Source organism: Thamnophis elegans, chromosome 11, assembly GCF_009769535.1.
Source record: "Thamnophis elegans isolate rThaEle1 chromosome 11, rThaEle1.pri, whole genome shotgun sequence".
NCBI classification, from domain to species: Eukaryota; Metazoa; Chordata; class Lepidosauria; order Squamata; family Colubridae; genus Thamnophis; species Thamnophis elegans.
The window spans coordinates 14670573-14687881 of NC_045551.1; the positions used below are offsets into that span (position 1 = coordinate 14670573).

The following is a 17309-nucleotide window of genomic DNA, read 5'->3' on the forward strand; positions in this document are numbered from 1 at the left end:
AAGGCCAGATCCTGAAGCTGAAACTCAAATACTTTGGCCACCTAATGGGAAGGAAGGACTCACTGGAGAAGAGCCTAATGCTGAGAAAGATTGAGGGCAAAAGAAGGGGATGACAGAGAACGAGGTCGCTGGATGGAGTCACCAAAGCATGAGCTTAAATAAACTCCAGAGGATAGAAGACAGGAAGGCCTGGAGGAACGTTGTCCATGGGGTTCCCGATGAATCTGCAAATTCAGAAGCCCTATCCCACACAAATCTATTGGAGCAAGCACATCACTCAGTTCTATCAGAACTTACTGAGATCCTAGGGAGAAATTGGCCACAAACTTTCACTTAAGAATCTATGGACAACTTAATATGTTGTTTTTATAGCAATTCTTATGTCTTTCAGGTCTCTGTTCAAAGTTGATTGAGTTGTCACAGGGCAGATTTATCTTTGTCCTGACTGGCCAAAATTAATTATACATTCAACATTGAAAGTAAATATTTGATAGTGCAACAGTGTCACTTAGTGGGCAAACATAGGATTCTTTTTTTAGCAAATATAATGGTACATCTATGACTGAAAAGATGAGTGGAGAATATCTACTATAGCTGGCTGACACTGCAAAAAATGTGATGATGTATTAGAAATAATTAAAATAAGTGAAGCATTTCTCATTTTTCATATCATTAGGCCAATCTGATCACTTCTGAATACAATTACATAATTATTACAAAATAGTCAGTTTAAATCCAATTTTTCATAAGGTTATCATTCAGATCTGAATTTAACTGGAAACAGATCACAGGGCTGCTGTGAAGACAAATAGAAAAGAGCACAGTGTACCTAGCCTTGAGTTCTTAACTGCAGGATAGAATAGAAAAACTAACACATAAACAGCTAATAACATAATCATGTTTTTTGGATATACAGTACAATGGAGATTCTCATTTAAAACTTTTAATGCATTTGAAATTAGTCTTTAAATTTAAATCTGGAACTGTCTTGAAAGTGATACAAAACTAGCCTTACAATCCCAGGGTTTCAAATTTTCTACTCGTGACCCGACAAAAGGGCGAACGACAAAACCGTGCCGACTAAACCGCGTTGCTAAAACCGTGATGTCATCAACGCGCCGCAACAGCACGCCGACAGAAGCGCGATTTAAGTTAAGGTAAGGGTTAGGTTTAGGTTTGGGTTTAGGGTTAGGTTTAGGGTTAGGTTTAGGGTTACAGCACGCTTCTGTCGGTGCGCTGTTGTCGGCGGGCTTCAGCGCTCATTCGTCGGCGCGGTTTAGAACTCGCGGTTTAGTCGGGCGCGCTTTTGTCGGGCACGCTTTTGTCAGGCGCACTTTTGTGGGTGAACCCTTTCTACTTGCCCAACTCAGAAAGTGCTGTGAGAAAGGAGGCCAGACAGCAGATATGTGTCTACAGAAGTTCCCTTCCTACTGAAGCACCCTATCCTTCCAGGAAAGAGTAAAAGCCTGGATCTCTGGAGAACTACTGATGCTGTTAGTATGATTGTCTTCTTACATTGCAGCTGTATTGTTCAGTTGTAAACTATCTAACCTAAAAATCACAAAGCAGGATTCCCCACTTCAAGCAGGGTTTTATTGATATTTCTTACTTGAATAAAGGCATTTGTCTATGTATGCAATCACAAAAACATTAAAATGAGTATAACAACTACATTTTATGGACATTTATTGAATATAATCTTTATTAAAATGCTGAATTTGGGGTTGCTAATTAATATTGAGCTAAAGATTTCTTTAGATACAATTAACAAGTTTTATTTAAAAAATGGCCCATATATTCTTTATAAACACATCACCATTAATACATCAGAAAGAGATTATCAAATTTGGTTTTTATTATGTAAAAAAATGAAACATGTAGGTTAATGAGTCTTAACTTTTATTTTTTAGCAGGTTTCTAAATCATCATATGTAAACTCTCAATCAGAAACATGCCAGTGGGCACTTTTGCTCATAAAAGTCATTCAGAGGACGTTCATAGGACCCCAAATTTCAAGATTAAAAATTCCTAGCAGAGCATGGTGTGCTCACTGAAATGTTTACAAGATTTTCTGCAAAAATCTTGTAGGATTTAGTAATCTCCTGAGATTTGGGCTGTTAAAATAATTGGTGCTACAGGAATTGTCTATAACAGTATGCATAAGATCTTGAAATTTAAAAAAATCAATGGCCAATATTTGTTGCTGAAAATTCGAGTGATTTTTTTTACAATGTAATTAAAAAAAAACATTCTAACAGAGAAAATGTTGGGTTAGGGTTTATAAACTTTTAGATTCACAAATCTTTATTATATGACTAAAGAAAATTTATAAATATATGACCATTTGTAAGGTACTATTATTATCCAATGAAAGCAAATTCAAGTTCACATCTCTTAATTCTATTAATTTAAGAAAATATTAACATAATGGAAAACAGAAAATAGTCATTTGACAATTTGTAAGCTCTACAGTTCTTGCACTTAAAAGGCTACTCCATATTTTTAGCTCAAGAAAATGATGTAAAATAATTAAAATTACAATATCAAAAAAGTCCAGTTAACTGAGCAATTTTGTCTTCTCTGGATGATATGTAGCTGTTCACTGTCTTGGCCAGATTTTCATGATATTTCTCCAAGCCAATCCTCAAGCTGAGGTAGATCTCCTTAAAGAGGTAGAAGATTAGCAGACATTATTTTTTTATAAGAGACATGAGATCTACACACACACAAACACACACACACACACCCTTAAGTGATGTATATACTGGACCATGGTCTGTAGTATGTTCATGATTGACTTCTGGCAAGGGATGGGCTATACCTTTGAAAAACTGGAAATAATATTTTCGGAAAACGACTGGCTCAACTTATCAGGAGAGCTTTAAACTAAAATTGAGGGGAGAGTCAGACATAAAGATCTCAAGTGCTATATATACATGCACAAAGTCTGGGTAACAAACACGATGAATTTGAACTATTAATACATGAAGATAGATATGATATAGTTGGAATAACAGAAATTTGGTGGGACGAAACCCATGGCTGAAACATACTGATAGAAGGATACAAACTGTTAAAAAAAAAAAGCCAGATCCCATAAAAGAGGTGGAGTTGCAATGTTATTATTATTATTTATTAAATTTATAGGCCGCCCAATCCCAGAGGACTCGGGGCGGCTAATGTATGTAAAGGACCACTCTATTGCTACAGAAATGCATGAAACCGAAGACGAAAACCTCCTACAATGCATATAGGTCAATATAAAAGAAAAAAAGAATGACATGGCCATAGGTGTATACTATAGGCCACCCAATCAAGCAGAAAAAATAGATGCTCTCAATTGGAAAACTGATTCTGCACCAAGTGAAAAATCAAATAAGATCCTAACCAATCTAGTTGACAACTTTGTTGTCCAAAAGGTAGAGGAGGAACTAGAGGGACAAGAAGTTATAAAGGGAGTTGAAACTGCAGGAACCTTGGGTGACAGTGATCATGTCATACTAGAATTCAACATAACACAAACACAAGCAATAGAACATGATACCAGAGTCTTAGATCCTCCTTGGTCCAAAGTCCTCTTTTCTGATGACAGCAACTTTTGCCAAAAGCACTAAAACCTGGTTCAATGGCCGTGGGATTACTGTGCTTGATTGGCCTCTCCATTCTTCCTCCAAATTCTGGGTCCTTGGTTTCCAAATGAGATGCAAAAGTTGCTCTCATCAGAAAAGAGGACTTTGGACCACTGAGCAACAGGACTTTGGACCACTGTGTTTCATTAAGACCAGGATCAATGCAGCCGTCTACCAGGAAATTTTGGAGCACTTCATGCTTCCTTCCGCAGACGAGCTTTATAGGAATGCTGACTTCATTTTCCAGCTGCCCACTGCCAAAAGCATCAAAACCTGGTTCAATAACCGTGGGATTACTGTGCTTGATTGGCAAACAAACTCTCTTGACCTGAATCCCATAGAGAATCTATGGAGCATTGCCAAGAAAAAGATGAGAGACATGAGACTGAACAATGCAGAAAAGCTGAAGGATGCTATTGAAGCATCCTGGTCTTCCAAAACACTTCAGCACAGTGCCACCAGGCTGTTAGCTTCCATGCCACGCCACATTGAGGCAGTAATTGCTGCAAAAGGGGCCCAAACCAAGTACTGAGTACATATGCATGCTTAAGAGTTTTCAGAGGTCCAATATTGTTCTATGTACAATCCTTGTTTTATTGCTTGCATGTAATATTCTAATTTTCTGAGTTGGTGGATTTGGGGTTTTCATGAGCTGTAAGCCATAATCATCACAATTATGACAAATCTTGCTTTGCATGTAATGAGTCTTATCTCATATATTAGTTTCACCTTTTAAGTTGCACTACTGAAATAAATGAACTTTTGCATGACATTCTAATTTTTCGAGTTTCACCTATGCATATATTCATATACAGTATATGATAGGAATATATACATACTCTGTAGTATCAGAATTCAATAGTGTCGACTTCCTGGATAAGTTTTTGAATGATTTTTTTATTGTGCTGTTTAAATCACATTTGGGTATTATGCTATGCTAATACTCAGCAAATGAATGCCTGGATAAAGCCGGCCAATGTTACTCAGATGATAGCTGCCTACCTGACACGCTCAGTGTCAATGTCTGCAGGGAGCGAAGCCAATGAATATACAGTCCTATACATAAAAGCTTTCGCTCTGCAGATAACATTAGCAGCTGGATAACATCATGCCTGAAGGAACTTTAACAAAAGCCATATCAGCAGGCGTGTCTGCTGCACTCACCTTCTCTTTCACCTTCTCTTTCTCAACATTGTCACTGAGCTGTTGAATGGCACCTTTGAGTTGCATGATTTCTGTGTCTGTTGCTGTCAGTTTTTCACAGACAGCTCCTCTCTTCTCTTGAAATTTATTGCAGCATCTAGAAAATATTTTTACTATTTAGAAGCACCATCCACAAATTTAAGATTTACTTAATCTTTTTATGCAGAAAAAAGTGGGTCATAAAAATTAAAAAAGCGAGGATGTTATGGTTTGTTGCTTAACGGTTGAAGGCCTTCCTACTAAGTTCCATTACTTCTATGTAATTTGGGGTATGGATTTGGGAAACATCAACGAGCCATAATTCTCAAAAGCAGACAAGACTGGAAAATGGTACAGTTCCTTCTACTTCACTGTTTAGTGGGATGAAGAAAAAAGAGAATGGTGGCGAATATTTCTGTATAACTTACAGATCAATTCCTTGAAATATCAGGTGGCAATAAAGGAACTACTTTAGTGGCAATTTAGTCTCTTAGCAGTGGTGGGTTTCAATTTATTTTACTACCAGTTTGCCTGTGGAAGCTCGCGGAGAAGCGTCCGGGCGGGTGGGCAGAGCCGATTTGCCCGATCCAGGGCGAACTGGCAGAAACCCACCTCCATCTCTTAGGAATGTTATCTGAATACAACACTACCTCTGTTGTAAATATTGTCATGTGTCTCTATTGATGACAATAGAGGATCAAGCATAATTTCCCATTTGCTTGCATTCCTTTGGGATCCAAATCCCAATTTCCCAACAGAACTTGAAGTCTTTGATAATGAGAAAAATGACAGTGAAATTATGAATGATTCTGGAATAGCAAATAGTTTTTACTGAAGTTGTCATCATGAAGCTATTCCAGTGTTACTTTTCTCAGGGAGCTAAAGAAGAGAAAAGCAGCATGAAGTTCAAACTTTACTGAAAGTTATGTCTTCAAGAATATGCCTATTTACCAGAAAACAGTATATTTTAGTGTGTTTTCTTCAAATTACTATTTCTGCATTACATTAAAGGTGCTGGCAGAATAAGCAGAATTAAACAACAATGTAAATGCCAGTATTCATACTCAGTTATCGCCTGTTTCTGCAGCTCAGCATTCTCATATATGTTTTTAAGTTTGATTTCAACAGCAGCAAGTTTTTCATGTTTAACTGTAACTATTCTCTTCAATGACATTTCTTCCGTCTTAGCATTCTTGAATCCACTTTTGCTATTCTCAATCTGGTCCTCTAACGTTCTGATCTGAAAAACAAGTGTTTTAGAATGCAAGCATTAATTAGCGAAAATATCACTTCAAATGCTATCGAGCTAAACAAATGTAACATCTGAGTAATCCACATTTAGTAAGTAAATTTATTATTTAATAAAAGCTTTTGAAAGGGGTGTAATATTTACATAATATTTTTGCGAAGAAAAAACAATTATACATATACTGTAGATATTAATTATTGTTTCCCCAAGGTTATAAACTCTACTTTTCAATTTTTTTTAAGAGTTGTTCTATTATGGGTTCTTAAAGAAATGTGCTATTCTGCTCATAACAGATTGGTAAATGAGCAATAAATATGCAATATGAAAACTCATGCATTGTAGAACAGTATCTATTACCTTGCTATGAGTTTGTTTGGATGAGTTGCTTCTAGTAAAACTGGGGAATCTCAGGCAAAATATTACTCTGCCTCAATGTATCTTAAATATGATTTTGTCTTCCAATTCATTTCCCGCAGGGCTATAAGTTTTTTTTTCCAGTTCAGATTTAATATAAATTGAGAACAATGGGAGCAGGTAATGGGCTTCCATTACTTCCCTCTAATTTGAAGAGGAACACTGCAAACTTCAGCAAAGAATATGCATTTCCCTGTGTGTGTGTTTGTGTGTTTGTGTGTGTGTGTGTGTTCATGTATGTGCTTACTTTGAAACAAGGAAGCAAAAAACGCCCTATTTCCTTTATGAGTCCTCTGCTAACGCTGTACCGAATCCACAATTTATTTCAGACCATGTTCTACTAAGAATGAGTATCTCAAAATATTTTATCAACAAGTTGAATAGATGATATTATATTTGAATAGACAAACCTGGGCCAATATATTTGATAGTTTATCCATATTTGCTCCTTGTGTTTGCATTTTCTTTCTGTAAAATTGAACCTCCTGTTGACACGATGGAAACATCTCTACCAAGTCTCTATAAGATTCATACTTCTCGATTACTTCTTGCTTTATAATAAAAAAAATCAGAATTGAGGAGATTGGTATGGATGGAGCTGCAACATTCATAATATACCTATAACCACATGAAACTGTCTAACTCTAATCAGTTGTGTTCCAAATCCAAAGTACCATAACCGCCAGCAATTCCTTTCTTCAATCTTTTATTTTTTCATATAAAGTTTTCTACCATGTTACAGGTTATCTTATTTTTGATATAATAACTTTTCAGATACCAAATAACATTTCACATCTCAATCAATACCTTATAATCCTTTCTTTTCAATTTGGTTAGGATAAATATCAAGAAAAAAAAACATTTTTTGAGTTTTTCTCTATAGAGGTTCATTAACATTTCTGTGCTTTGCAAGATACATGTCTGCCTCCAAGGCAGGCCATTATTTTTCTCCATGATATAACAACTTTCTTCTCAGTTAGTGCCTGTTTTCCCAGAGATACTTATCACTGGCATCCCACCTTCTAGTTCTATCCTTGACTTTTACAGCTACAACTCTGGACTCATTTTTTACTTTAACTGGAATTGGCTGCACCCTGGCTTCAAGGAAAGATTTCATCTATTCTGTATTTCTCCCAGATCTTGTGTGCAAACTGTTCAGTATGAGCATTATATCTGCCTTAGTTGTTTGACTTATAAATTTTGTTATTAAATCAGCTGTAAATTTGCTGCTGATCAAAAGTGGGCAAACTAGTTGGCACTATATTAGACTCTATTGGTGCCCATCAGGGTGAAACTAACGATTGATGAAGGCAAGGACCTAAGGGTATTTTTAAGCTAAAAGCTAAAAGTATATCTATATACTGTACCTATCTTTTTATATCATTATAAAAAAGCATTATTATGCTCCACAAATACTAGAGAGATTAAAAACCACAAATCTCAACCATTCACTAGAAAGAAGAGCAAAATTATACTGTTGCCCAATTTTTAAAATTTGGTGAAATAGTAGTGTGGCATTCTGGTGCTTAAGCATTTGCTCAAGCAAAAGAAAGAAAGGAAGGAAGGAAGGAAGGAAGGAAGGAAGGAAGGAAGGAAGGAAGGAAGGAAGGAAGGAAGAAAGAAAGAAAGAAAGAAAGAAAGAAAGAAAGAAAGAAAGAAAGAAAGAAAGAAAGAAAGAAAGAAAGAAAGAAAAAGAGCCTAGGAGCCAAAATGTAAGAGATCTTGACAACAGACATCACTGCTGTGTAATGCCTGTGGCATTACTGCTGCAAACCTATCATCACAACAGTTCCTTCAATGGGGTTATCTGAGCTGGAAATAAATTGGTTCAAATGATGAAGAGCTAAATACTTTGGGAACCATGATTTGGGAATATCAGTTGGTCTTACCTGAACTGCATGTCTCGAAGATGGCATGGGAAGAGTCACAGCTGGGTATTAACATCTGAGGGCACTCCCTCTGCTCCTCCTTCTGACTCTCCAGATTAACCAATGGTTCAGTTGAAGTAAAGCCTGGGAAGGAAGAGATAGGGACCCACCCAAACTCCCTCCCAGGTCCCTGACTTACCTGTAGGTAACCCACTCAGGCCCTTGCACAGAAGCACACCTGTTGGGCGGGAAGTGACTCCTCCCACGCCATCTTTGAAACATATAATTCAGGTAAGACCAACTGAGAGTCTCTGAAGTGGGGCGTGGGAGGAGTCACAGCTGGGACATACCAAAGCTAGATGTCCAAGGGAGGGATCATTGGGCCTGAGCCCCGAGTATCCAGCACTCCCTGAAGAACCTGACCCTGTGGGCTAGATGACTCCAGTGGAAAATTGGGCCTCTCTTAGTTGCTTCTGCTCAAGCGCCAGACGGTCAGATGGAGCCAATCTGACTCCCCTGGCACAGGGCCACCTCCCCCCGTGGAATTCTCCAATGGGGCAGAGTCAACATCTCTACTAGATCTGCGAATCAGGGACGCGTGGCCAGTAAGGAGCCACTAGTATGATCTCTGCCCCCTCTAACACTAGCTTCCTCAGAACCCCGGGGAGGAGGGAAGCGTATAGTAGGCCCAACGGCCATCTGCAGCACAGGGAGTCGATGACCCTCAAATTGGGAACCGTGAGATGAACCTCGGAAGCTGGGCGTTCGAAGAGATCCACTGTCGGTTGGCCGAACCTCTGGCAGATCTGCTCGAAGATGCTGGGGTGAAGTTGCCACTCTCCGTGGTCTACTGTCTCTCTGCTGAACCAGTCCGCCTGCTGATTCTCCACCCGAGATGTGTTCTGCCCAAATCGACAGGCAGTTCCGTTCCGCCCAGTTCCCTAGTCGCACTGCCTCATCGCGAAATGCCATGGAATGAGTACCTCCCTGCTTGTTCACGTGAGCCTTGGCTGCCACGTTGTCTGTCAGCACCAGAATGTGTTTTCCGGCCACCATTGTCTTGAACCGTTGAAGAGCTAGGTGGATCGCTCTGGGATAGCAGGTGTGCCCCCCAACCGAACAGGCTTGCGTCTGTCGTTAGGACCAGCTTGTCTGGTTCCCTAAACAGGGAACCCTTGGCCAGTGCTGGGGACATCCACCAGCGGAGGGAGAGAAGCACCTGGGAAGTCACAAGGACCTTGAAGCTTGCATTGCTCGTCCTGTTCCTCTGGTGTGGGAGTAGGAATCACTACAGCTCTCTGGTGTGGAGTCGAGCCCAGGGCTCTATCCCGATGCAGATGAACTTGCCAAGAAGCCTGGAAAGAAGAGCTACGGGAACAGATCGAATCCTGCGAATCTCTCGAATCAATTCCACAATATTGTCCCTATGCTCCTGTGAGGGGAAGACCACACACTCCACCAAGTCAATAATGGCCCCAAATGTTGGAGTCTTGTGGTGGGGACTAGATGGCTTTTCTCGAGATTGACCGAGAAGCCCAGGAACAGCAAGGTGTTAATTGTGACAGAGATCCCCCTCAGCTCGGGCTGCCAAGGGTGGTTAGTACGAGGATGTCATCCAGGTAGCAATGTAATCAAACCAGGATGGCACAAAGGTGGGCTGCAACCATGGCTAGTACTTTGGTGAAGGTCCAGGGGGCTGAGGCCAACCCAAAGGGGAGGGCCCTGTATTGGTAATGAGAGCCCCCATACGAGAACCTAAGGAACCTACAGTGATCAGGGGCAATCATGATGTGGAGGTACGCTTCCGTGAGATCAATCGAGGCTAGGAAATCCCCCTGTCTGATCCCCTCCAGGATAGACTTGAGATCCAGGATAGCTCTCCACCCCCATGAGCTCTTAGGAACAGGTTGGAATAAAATCCTGATTCTTTCTCCCCCTCCGGAACTGGCTCCACTGCATTAATATCCAGCAGGTGCCGGATGGCCTTGTGCATGAGGGATTGCTTGACCAGGTTCTTGGAGGAGGGAAAGATCCGGAATCTATTCAGGGGGTGGGAGCAGAACTCCAACCGTAGCCCAAACCTGACTGTCTGGAGTACCCATGCATCCATGGTGATGCAATCCCAGCGGCCCGCAAACAAGGAAAAGCGGCCGCCAATCGGGTGATCCGGTCCCGAATCACTTTGTTCTGTGGAAGGGAACACCCCCCCCCCTCGAAAGGCCGCTTGCCGGTCTGTTGGAACCTATATCTGTCCCTGGAAAATTGCCTGTCCCCCTGTCTGGGGTATCTAAGGGCAGAGAACCTCTGCTGCTGGAAATCCTGCTCAGGGAGTCAAAATGAGGGACTCCTGGCGTAAGGCACCGCCCAGTGGTCCAAACACTTGGACATAGGCAGACAGACCTTCCGCTTGTTCTTGTCTTTGACAAGGATGGGATCCAGGGAAGGACCAAATAGTTTGTCCCCCGTGTACTCTGTCTCTGCCAAATGCCACTTTGCCCATTGCCCAGGACTCAGCTTGCCAGTGGCGTAGCCACAGCAGGCGTCTGGATGCCACTGAGGAAGACAAAGCCATGGAAGAATACTTTACCGCATCCAGTGTGGTGTCCGCCGAGAATTGGGTGGCTGCCATCAATTTTGTAATGTTCTGTAGTAGTCTCACATCTGACGCTGGAGTTCTGTCTCAGATCTGCTCCAGCCATAGCAGGGTGAACTTCTTAAAGAGGCTGCAGCCGCCTTACGCATGACCAGCTCTGCCCTCCTGTCCTCTGCCTTCAGGCAGTTGGAGATATCCCCTGTCACAAAAGCAGAGGAATAAGCCAGGGCAGCCACTGGAGCATCCATGGAGGGAACCTGTAAAGCTTGGGTGAAAGAAGCATTGAGATTGTAGAACCTGCAATCATTGCTCCCTGGGGTGGGGAAGGTACCGGGCTTAGACCATTGAGACTTGAGCACCTCCAGGAAGAGGTCTGGGGTAGGAATCTCCTCCTTTTCAACCTGGGCCCTGTGGAAAGGTCCCTTCTTATTCCCTCCGCTAGTGCTGGGAGTAGTGGTCTGGTTTGGGTCTGGTGCGCTGTCCAGGTCCATTGTGGCCCTGGTCTTGCGCAGCAGCGGAGCTGAACAGGGCAGGAGGGAATAGGCCCGTGATGGTCGGGGCCTGTGGAGTTTGAGAATCCTCGTCCTCCGAGAATCCAATATCTTTCTGCTCCTCCCCTTCCGACTCTGAACCTTCGCTAGCAGTGGAGGGAGAGGAAGATCTGTGCTCTCTGGAAATTGTAGGCTTGGGCTGGACTGCCTGACCTCGTAGAAACCCACAAGAAGATTTACACTTAGATCCCTGAAATTGGTGCTGCATGCCTGAGGCAATTCCTTCTGCAATGGCTCTAGCAATAACGTTCTGGAAACTCTCTGAGAGCTCAGGGTAGGCCGGAGCTCTGTGTTGGGAGGCTCCAACACAGCTCTAATGTCTGATGATTGAGGGTCCAAGCGCTGCCTGAGGAAACTAGTTGCCCTGCGGCCAAATGGGTCTCCCCATGCCCCTGAGGAATGGGAGGGCAATAAGGGAGGAGATAAATGGCTTCCCTCTCTAAGGGAGCCACGATCCTCAGCCAGGGGCTACTGCCTGCAAGGAGACCATGATCTGGCTGGCGAAGGGCTGAGGCTATTCCTGGCCCTCCTACCAGCCACCCTGGTTAAGCGAACCTCCTGCATGGAGCCCTCCTTCTGGGAGGATTTGGCAGAACACTTCCTGGGGATAGATCTCCCCCTCATTGCAGGGTTGTGCCCCTGGGAGGGTTCCTTGCCTGGATTGAGCCCCTTGGGGAGCCTGGAGCAGCCACTCCTCTGCTCCTGGTGGAATCCACCATCGCGTTTACTCACTGTTCGTCGTCTCTCTCTACCTCCTCTCTCGATGACCCTCGGTCTCTTGGCTATCACGTGGATTCGGCACTCTTTGAATCCACGTTCTTCTCAGCCACGCTGCCGATCCGCGACTCAAAGGGAGACCGGTGCACTGCTGTCAGCAGGGCCCTCCCCAGATTACCAGCAGAGCACAGGCCCAAATAAGTCCTCCTGGGCGATCGCGGTGCTGGGAGCGCTTGTGGCGTCTGAAAATGGAGCGCCTCCTTGCGCTCCGCGCGTACACACTCAATTCAAAATGGCAACCACCAACCACACGGTCCGAATGCCTGAGGCGGCTCCGATTGAGCCACTCTACCTGCGCCACCAATCCATCGCTTCTGGAATCTCCATTGTCCTCCAGTGAGTAGGTGATCGTGCGTTGCCTCACCCGCGGTGTGCGGCCTGGGGTTCCCCCCCCCCACCGGTGTCCAGTGTCTCGGGGGCTTGCGATAACTCAGCAAGCGCAGCTCGTGCTAAAGCAAGACTAGAGAGGTGCAGGAGATAGGAGGCTTAAGGAAGCAACTTAGAAGGAAGGGGAAAGGTTGTACTGAGGAGAGTCAACCGAAATAACTCCTTCTGGGCCGAAGATTGAGGTTAATCTGGAGTCAGAAGGAGGAGCAGAGGGAGTGTCCTCAGATTTACCTCAGTCTCCGGGCAAATGGGCCATGTTAATACCCAGCTGTGACTCCTCCCACATCCCACTTTGGAGACCAATACTAATCCTGAAGTACAGCTGAGTGACTGTGAGAACATACACTTAAATATTACTGTAGACACAGAAAAGCTAGAACAAAGTTGAAACACTTGTCAAATTTTGCACTAATGGATACCTTTTCATTGGCTTTCATTATTACAAATATGTAAGATAGAATCAACTGCATTAGGTTTGAAAAATGTATATTCTTATGAATTTAACTTCTTTTTTAGGAATCCATAGAAGCTGAAGCTATGGGTAGCCAATCTGAGAAATATTGATTTTGTTATCAATTGTAATTGCTATGATAAATTATAAAAGAAAACAAAAATACCCTTAATATTAAGCTTCACCTTGTCTTTTTTAATCTTCTGCTGTGTCTGCTTCATCCGTTCCCTGCAATTAGTGAGTTTCTCTGGAGACTCTGTAATCCTGGACTTCAGTTGCTCTTGTTCTTGTTTTAGATAACAAGCTTCCATTTTCAGATCATTCTGTTTATTGAGAATACAATTTTTTAAATCCTAATGCTTTCAGTCGTTTAGAATCATTTGATTTTCAAATAAATTTTAAGCAACTAAATTTTCAGTGTTTGTGAATACATTTTGGAGAAGGAATAAAAGCTCAACATATAGTTATTACATGATAATCAATAAATTATCCTGCAATAATAAATTGAAGGACTGTTAATTTCCCCATAGGAAATATACAAAAAAGCATGCATAAAATAGATAGCAAGGCATTCTTAAATATAAAGTTCTTCATTTGACCAGATTTAAGAATGCATTTTCTTTAAATTAGTTTTATACTTAAATATTTTGTTAATATTTTCTCTATAGGTTTAAAGCTGGAGTGTTGTTGCCAAAATCAATTACACTTATTTATCCTTTTATACTGAATTACTGCAGTTTCTTTTATCTTTTTGTTAAGGGACTTAGAGATTGCAGCACACATTCCCAAATGCATAAAAGATTCTACTGAAGTTGGCCTCCAAGCTTACATGCATGCATTGTGTTTGTGCACTTGTGCACTGCTTATTGAACATGTGTTTATAGAGGTTGGATGGACATGTATTACAGATGCTAGTAGTGAATTTGAACAAAGAATTGGATTAGGTAACCTGTTAGGTCAGTTGCAATATTCTATGATGTTGTCAATGGTACATTATGTCTGTAATTGTTTGATGTGTTTGCCACAAGTTTTCTTTCTTCAAGGGTTAAAGGAAGATTTGTTGATTGATGAGAGTGTGAGTTCGATTCTGTTCATGATTATTTTTTCTGATATGTATACTAAAGAGTAACTATGATAAATTCAATTTGCATTTTGGATGGATATGGTTCCTAGGATCAGTCAGTCTGATAGAATGCAAATAGCTTTTTTTGACAGCCACCCAGCATCAGGCTGCTGAAAAGGAAAATAAAGCAACCCATTTCTTCTAATACTCGGATAGATGTTGAAAGAACATGATTTCTCTCCAGTGATCATTAGATGGCACCAAAGAGTCAGGATATTTTGTTCTGTTTTTGCCGTCATGTAGTGCAGTGTTTTTCAACCACTGTGCCGCGGCACACTAGTGTGCCGTGACATAGTGTAAGGTGTGCCGTGGGAAAAACACCCGCCTATATTGAATATAGGCACAGAGTTAAAAATTTTTAACATTTTCTAATGGTGGTGTGCCTTGTGATTTTTTTCATGAAAAAAGTGTGCCTTTGCACAAAAAAGGTTGAAAAACACTGATGTAGTGATCCCTGAGAATTTTGCAGCTTCAAAACTCTGCTGTTGGCGAACCTATGGCATGCCAACCATAGGTGGCACGCCAACCCATTTGTTAGGGCACGTGAGGCGTTGCCCTGTCAGCTCCAGCATGAATGCACTTGCTGGTCAGCTGACTTCAGCTTTCTTTTGAGGCCATTTTTCTCCCTCCGGAGGCTTCAGGGAAGACTACAAAAATTTTCATCAAAGTACTAATTTTGCATGGTTTCTATGAGTGAAAAGTTGATTAAACCTGTAAATACAGCTTAAAAATGAAAGTGTGCAGGACTTTTTCACACAGCAGTAAGTATGAGCCAGCAGCAATCTAAAAACCAATGCAGTCCAGGGGTACATCAATAGAGGGGTAGCATCAAGATTACAAAAAAAAAATGATTGTACCACTCTGTATTGCATTAGTGAAGCCACACTTGGAATACTGTGTCCAGTCCTAGTCTTCATGAAACAAAAAAGATGCTGAGACTCTAGAAAGAATGCAGAGAACAACAACAAAGATGATAAAGGCTTTGGAGGCTAAACCATATGATAAATGGTTAAGGGAATAAGGTATGTCTAGCCTATTCAATAGAAGGATTAGGGATGACATGATAGCTGTCTTCCAGTGCTTGAGGGGCTGTCACAAAAAAAGAGGGGTTGGCTTATTCTCCAAATCACTGGAGGACAAGACAAGAAGGAATGAGTGTAAGATCATTAAAGAGCGATCCAAACTGGAACTAAGGAGAAATTTCTCAACTGTGAGAACAATTAATCAATGGAACAGTTTGCCTCCCAGAATTTGGGGCGCACCATCACTGGAGGTCTTCAAGAAAAGATTGGACAACCATTTATCTGGTATGATATAAAGTCTGCTCCTGGACAAGGGGTTAAACTAGAAGACCTCCAAAGTCCCTTCCAGCCGTATGATTCTAAAATATAGAAATATATGAAAAATATTTCAAAGAATCTCACATTATACAGTATGCAAACAATTATGAAGAGTATGATAAAACTCTTATCAGTTTTTGAATTAGATTCTTAAATTTACTGGTCTTTGCTTGAATTCTACTTACTAAATTCTGATTTTTTTCTGCAATTTCCATTCTTTTTTGGTGGATCATTTCTTGCAAAACATTCTACAAAAAATGAATGACAATTAAGAACATTTATTTGCAATTCTTATAATTTGTTCCAGCCCCAGATGATTTTAAGTGACAAATAGCAATATATAAAATAAAAATATTGAATTATAAAATCCAAACATTAAGCATAAAGGATCTAGGGACCAATGGTTACTAAAACAATATAGGCTTGGCTTACTTACAGAATATTAACAAGGTATGGTATGGGAAGACAGAGTTTTAGAAAATGTGGCTGCCATGAGCTTGGGAAATCTAGATGACTCAAATAGATAGTTTCAATCCTGCCAAAGTGTTGTGTAATATGTCATGGTGCTACACCATATACAGCTTTAAAGATAATGACCACTACATTAAATGAGGTCTAGATGCTTACTGGCAACCAATCCACAATTTTAGTATAGTTTTTATTCTTCATTGTCAAGGCTGTTCCAATCTTGCCACATTTTGTAGTAGCTGTACCTTCCATGTATCCAAAGGCAGCACCATCCAAAAGCACACTGCAGGAGCCCCATCTGGTTGTGATCAGGACATGAGTTGCTGTGGCCATGGCACCGTAGTACAGGTAAAGCAGTAAGCGATACACAGACAAAAGCTGGAAGAAAGCTCTTCTGACCATGGTTTCCACCTGCTGCCTGAGCAGAAGCTGAGAATCCAGGAGCCAAGCCACGATCACCTCTTCAATGTTTACATCACTGCCTATGGCTTTGATTTATGATTCTGGGTGGCTAACAATAATTAGGAATAACTACTGGAACCAATAGTATAGATTCAATGCTTACTGACACCCATAGACTATTTCACGGTAGGATTTAATCTGAGCTTGTTTCTTCCCATCCAAGATTTCCATGGCATCTTGGCTTGAATCTGGTAAGCAATACATAGCTAAGTATCAACTGTATACCTATAACACTTTACCTGAACTGACAGATAATTTATCCCAATAGTTTAATGTGAGCTATACATATCCTTATTATTGGATATGTGACTCAATGGATCCTGCAGTGATGTTCCCATTCATTTAAGACTCCCTCCCAATAATCATATGGACAATCCACTGAAATAAGAGATAAACCTCATTCCTAACTCCTGAATGTTAACTAGAATTATACCATGCTTAATGTTATCAAAAGCTGCTAATGGCTCTACAAAGATCAAGAGACTCCCCAAATCTAGCTCTCATGAAGGTCATCTACCAGAGCAAATAATTCTCTATTTGTTCCATTAATGAATCCCAACTGAAAAGGATCTAGATATTTTCATGATGTTTAAAGAGAGTCTTCTATTTTTCATTTCACCTTAGAATACCTTCAATTTTAATGATGCAGTTTTTTCTTCCATATTATGAAACATTTCTAGTAAGATTCTATTCTATAGATTCTATAGTTTATTCAACAAACCAAAGCTAGGAATCTTATTTTACAATGAGACATGAGCCAACTATTATAAGCATATGAGCCATACAAAGGAGAAAAGCCAATCCAATCAAGCTCC

The 17309-nt window shown here is 41.1% G+C and overlaps 1 protein-coding gene across 1 annotated transcript in view; it reads right to left on the reverse strand.

Annotated features, from left to right (window-relative positions):
* Positions 1 to 2271: 2271 nt before the first annotated feature.
* NUF2 (NUF2 component of NDC80 kinetochore complex) overlaps positions 2272 to 17309 on the reverse strand; it is a 33251-nt gene continuing 18213 nt past the window's right edge. The window contains exons 9-14 of the mRNA XM_032226959.1: positions 15750 to 15812; positions 13287 to 13424; positions 6885 to 7025; positions 5876 to 6051; positions 4794 to 4929; positions 2272 to 2663 (exon numbers count right to left, since the gene is read on the reverse strand). Of these exons, the coding sequence (XP_032082850.1) occupies positions 2544 to 2663; positions 4794 to 4929; positions 5876 to 6051; positions 6885 to 7025; positions 13287 to 13424; positions 15750 to 15812 (774 nt within the window). The 3' untranslated portion in view covers positions 2272 to 2543. The remainder of the gene's footprint in view (positions 2664 to 4793; positions 4930 to 5875; positions 6052 to 6884; positions 7026 to 13286; positions 13425 to 15749; positions 15813 to 17309) is intronic.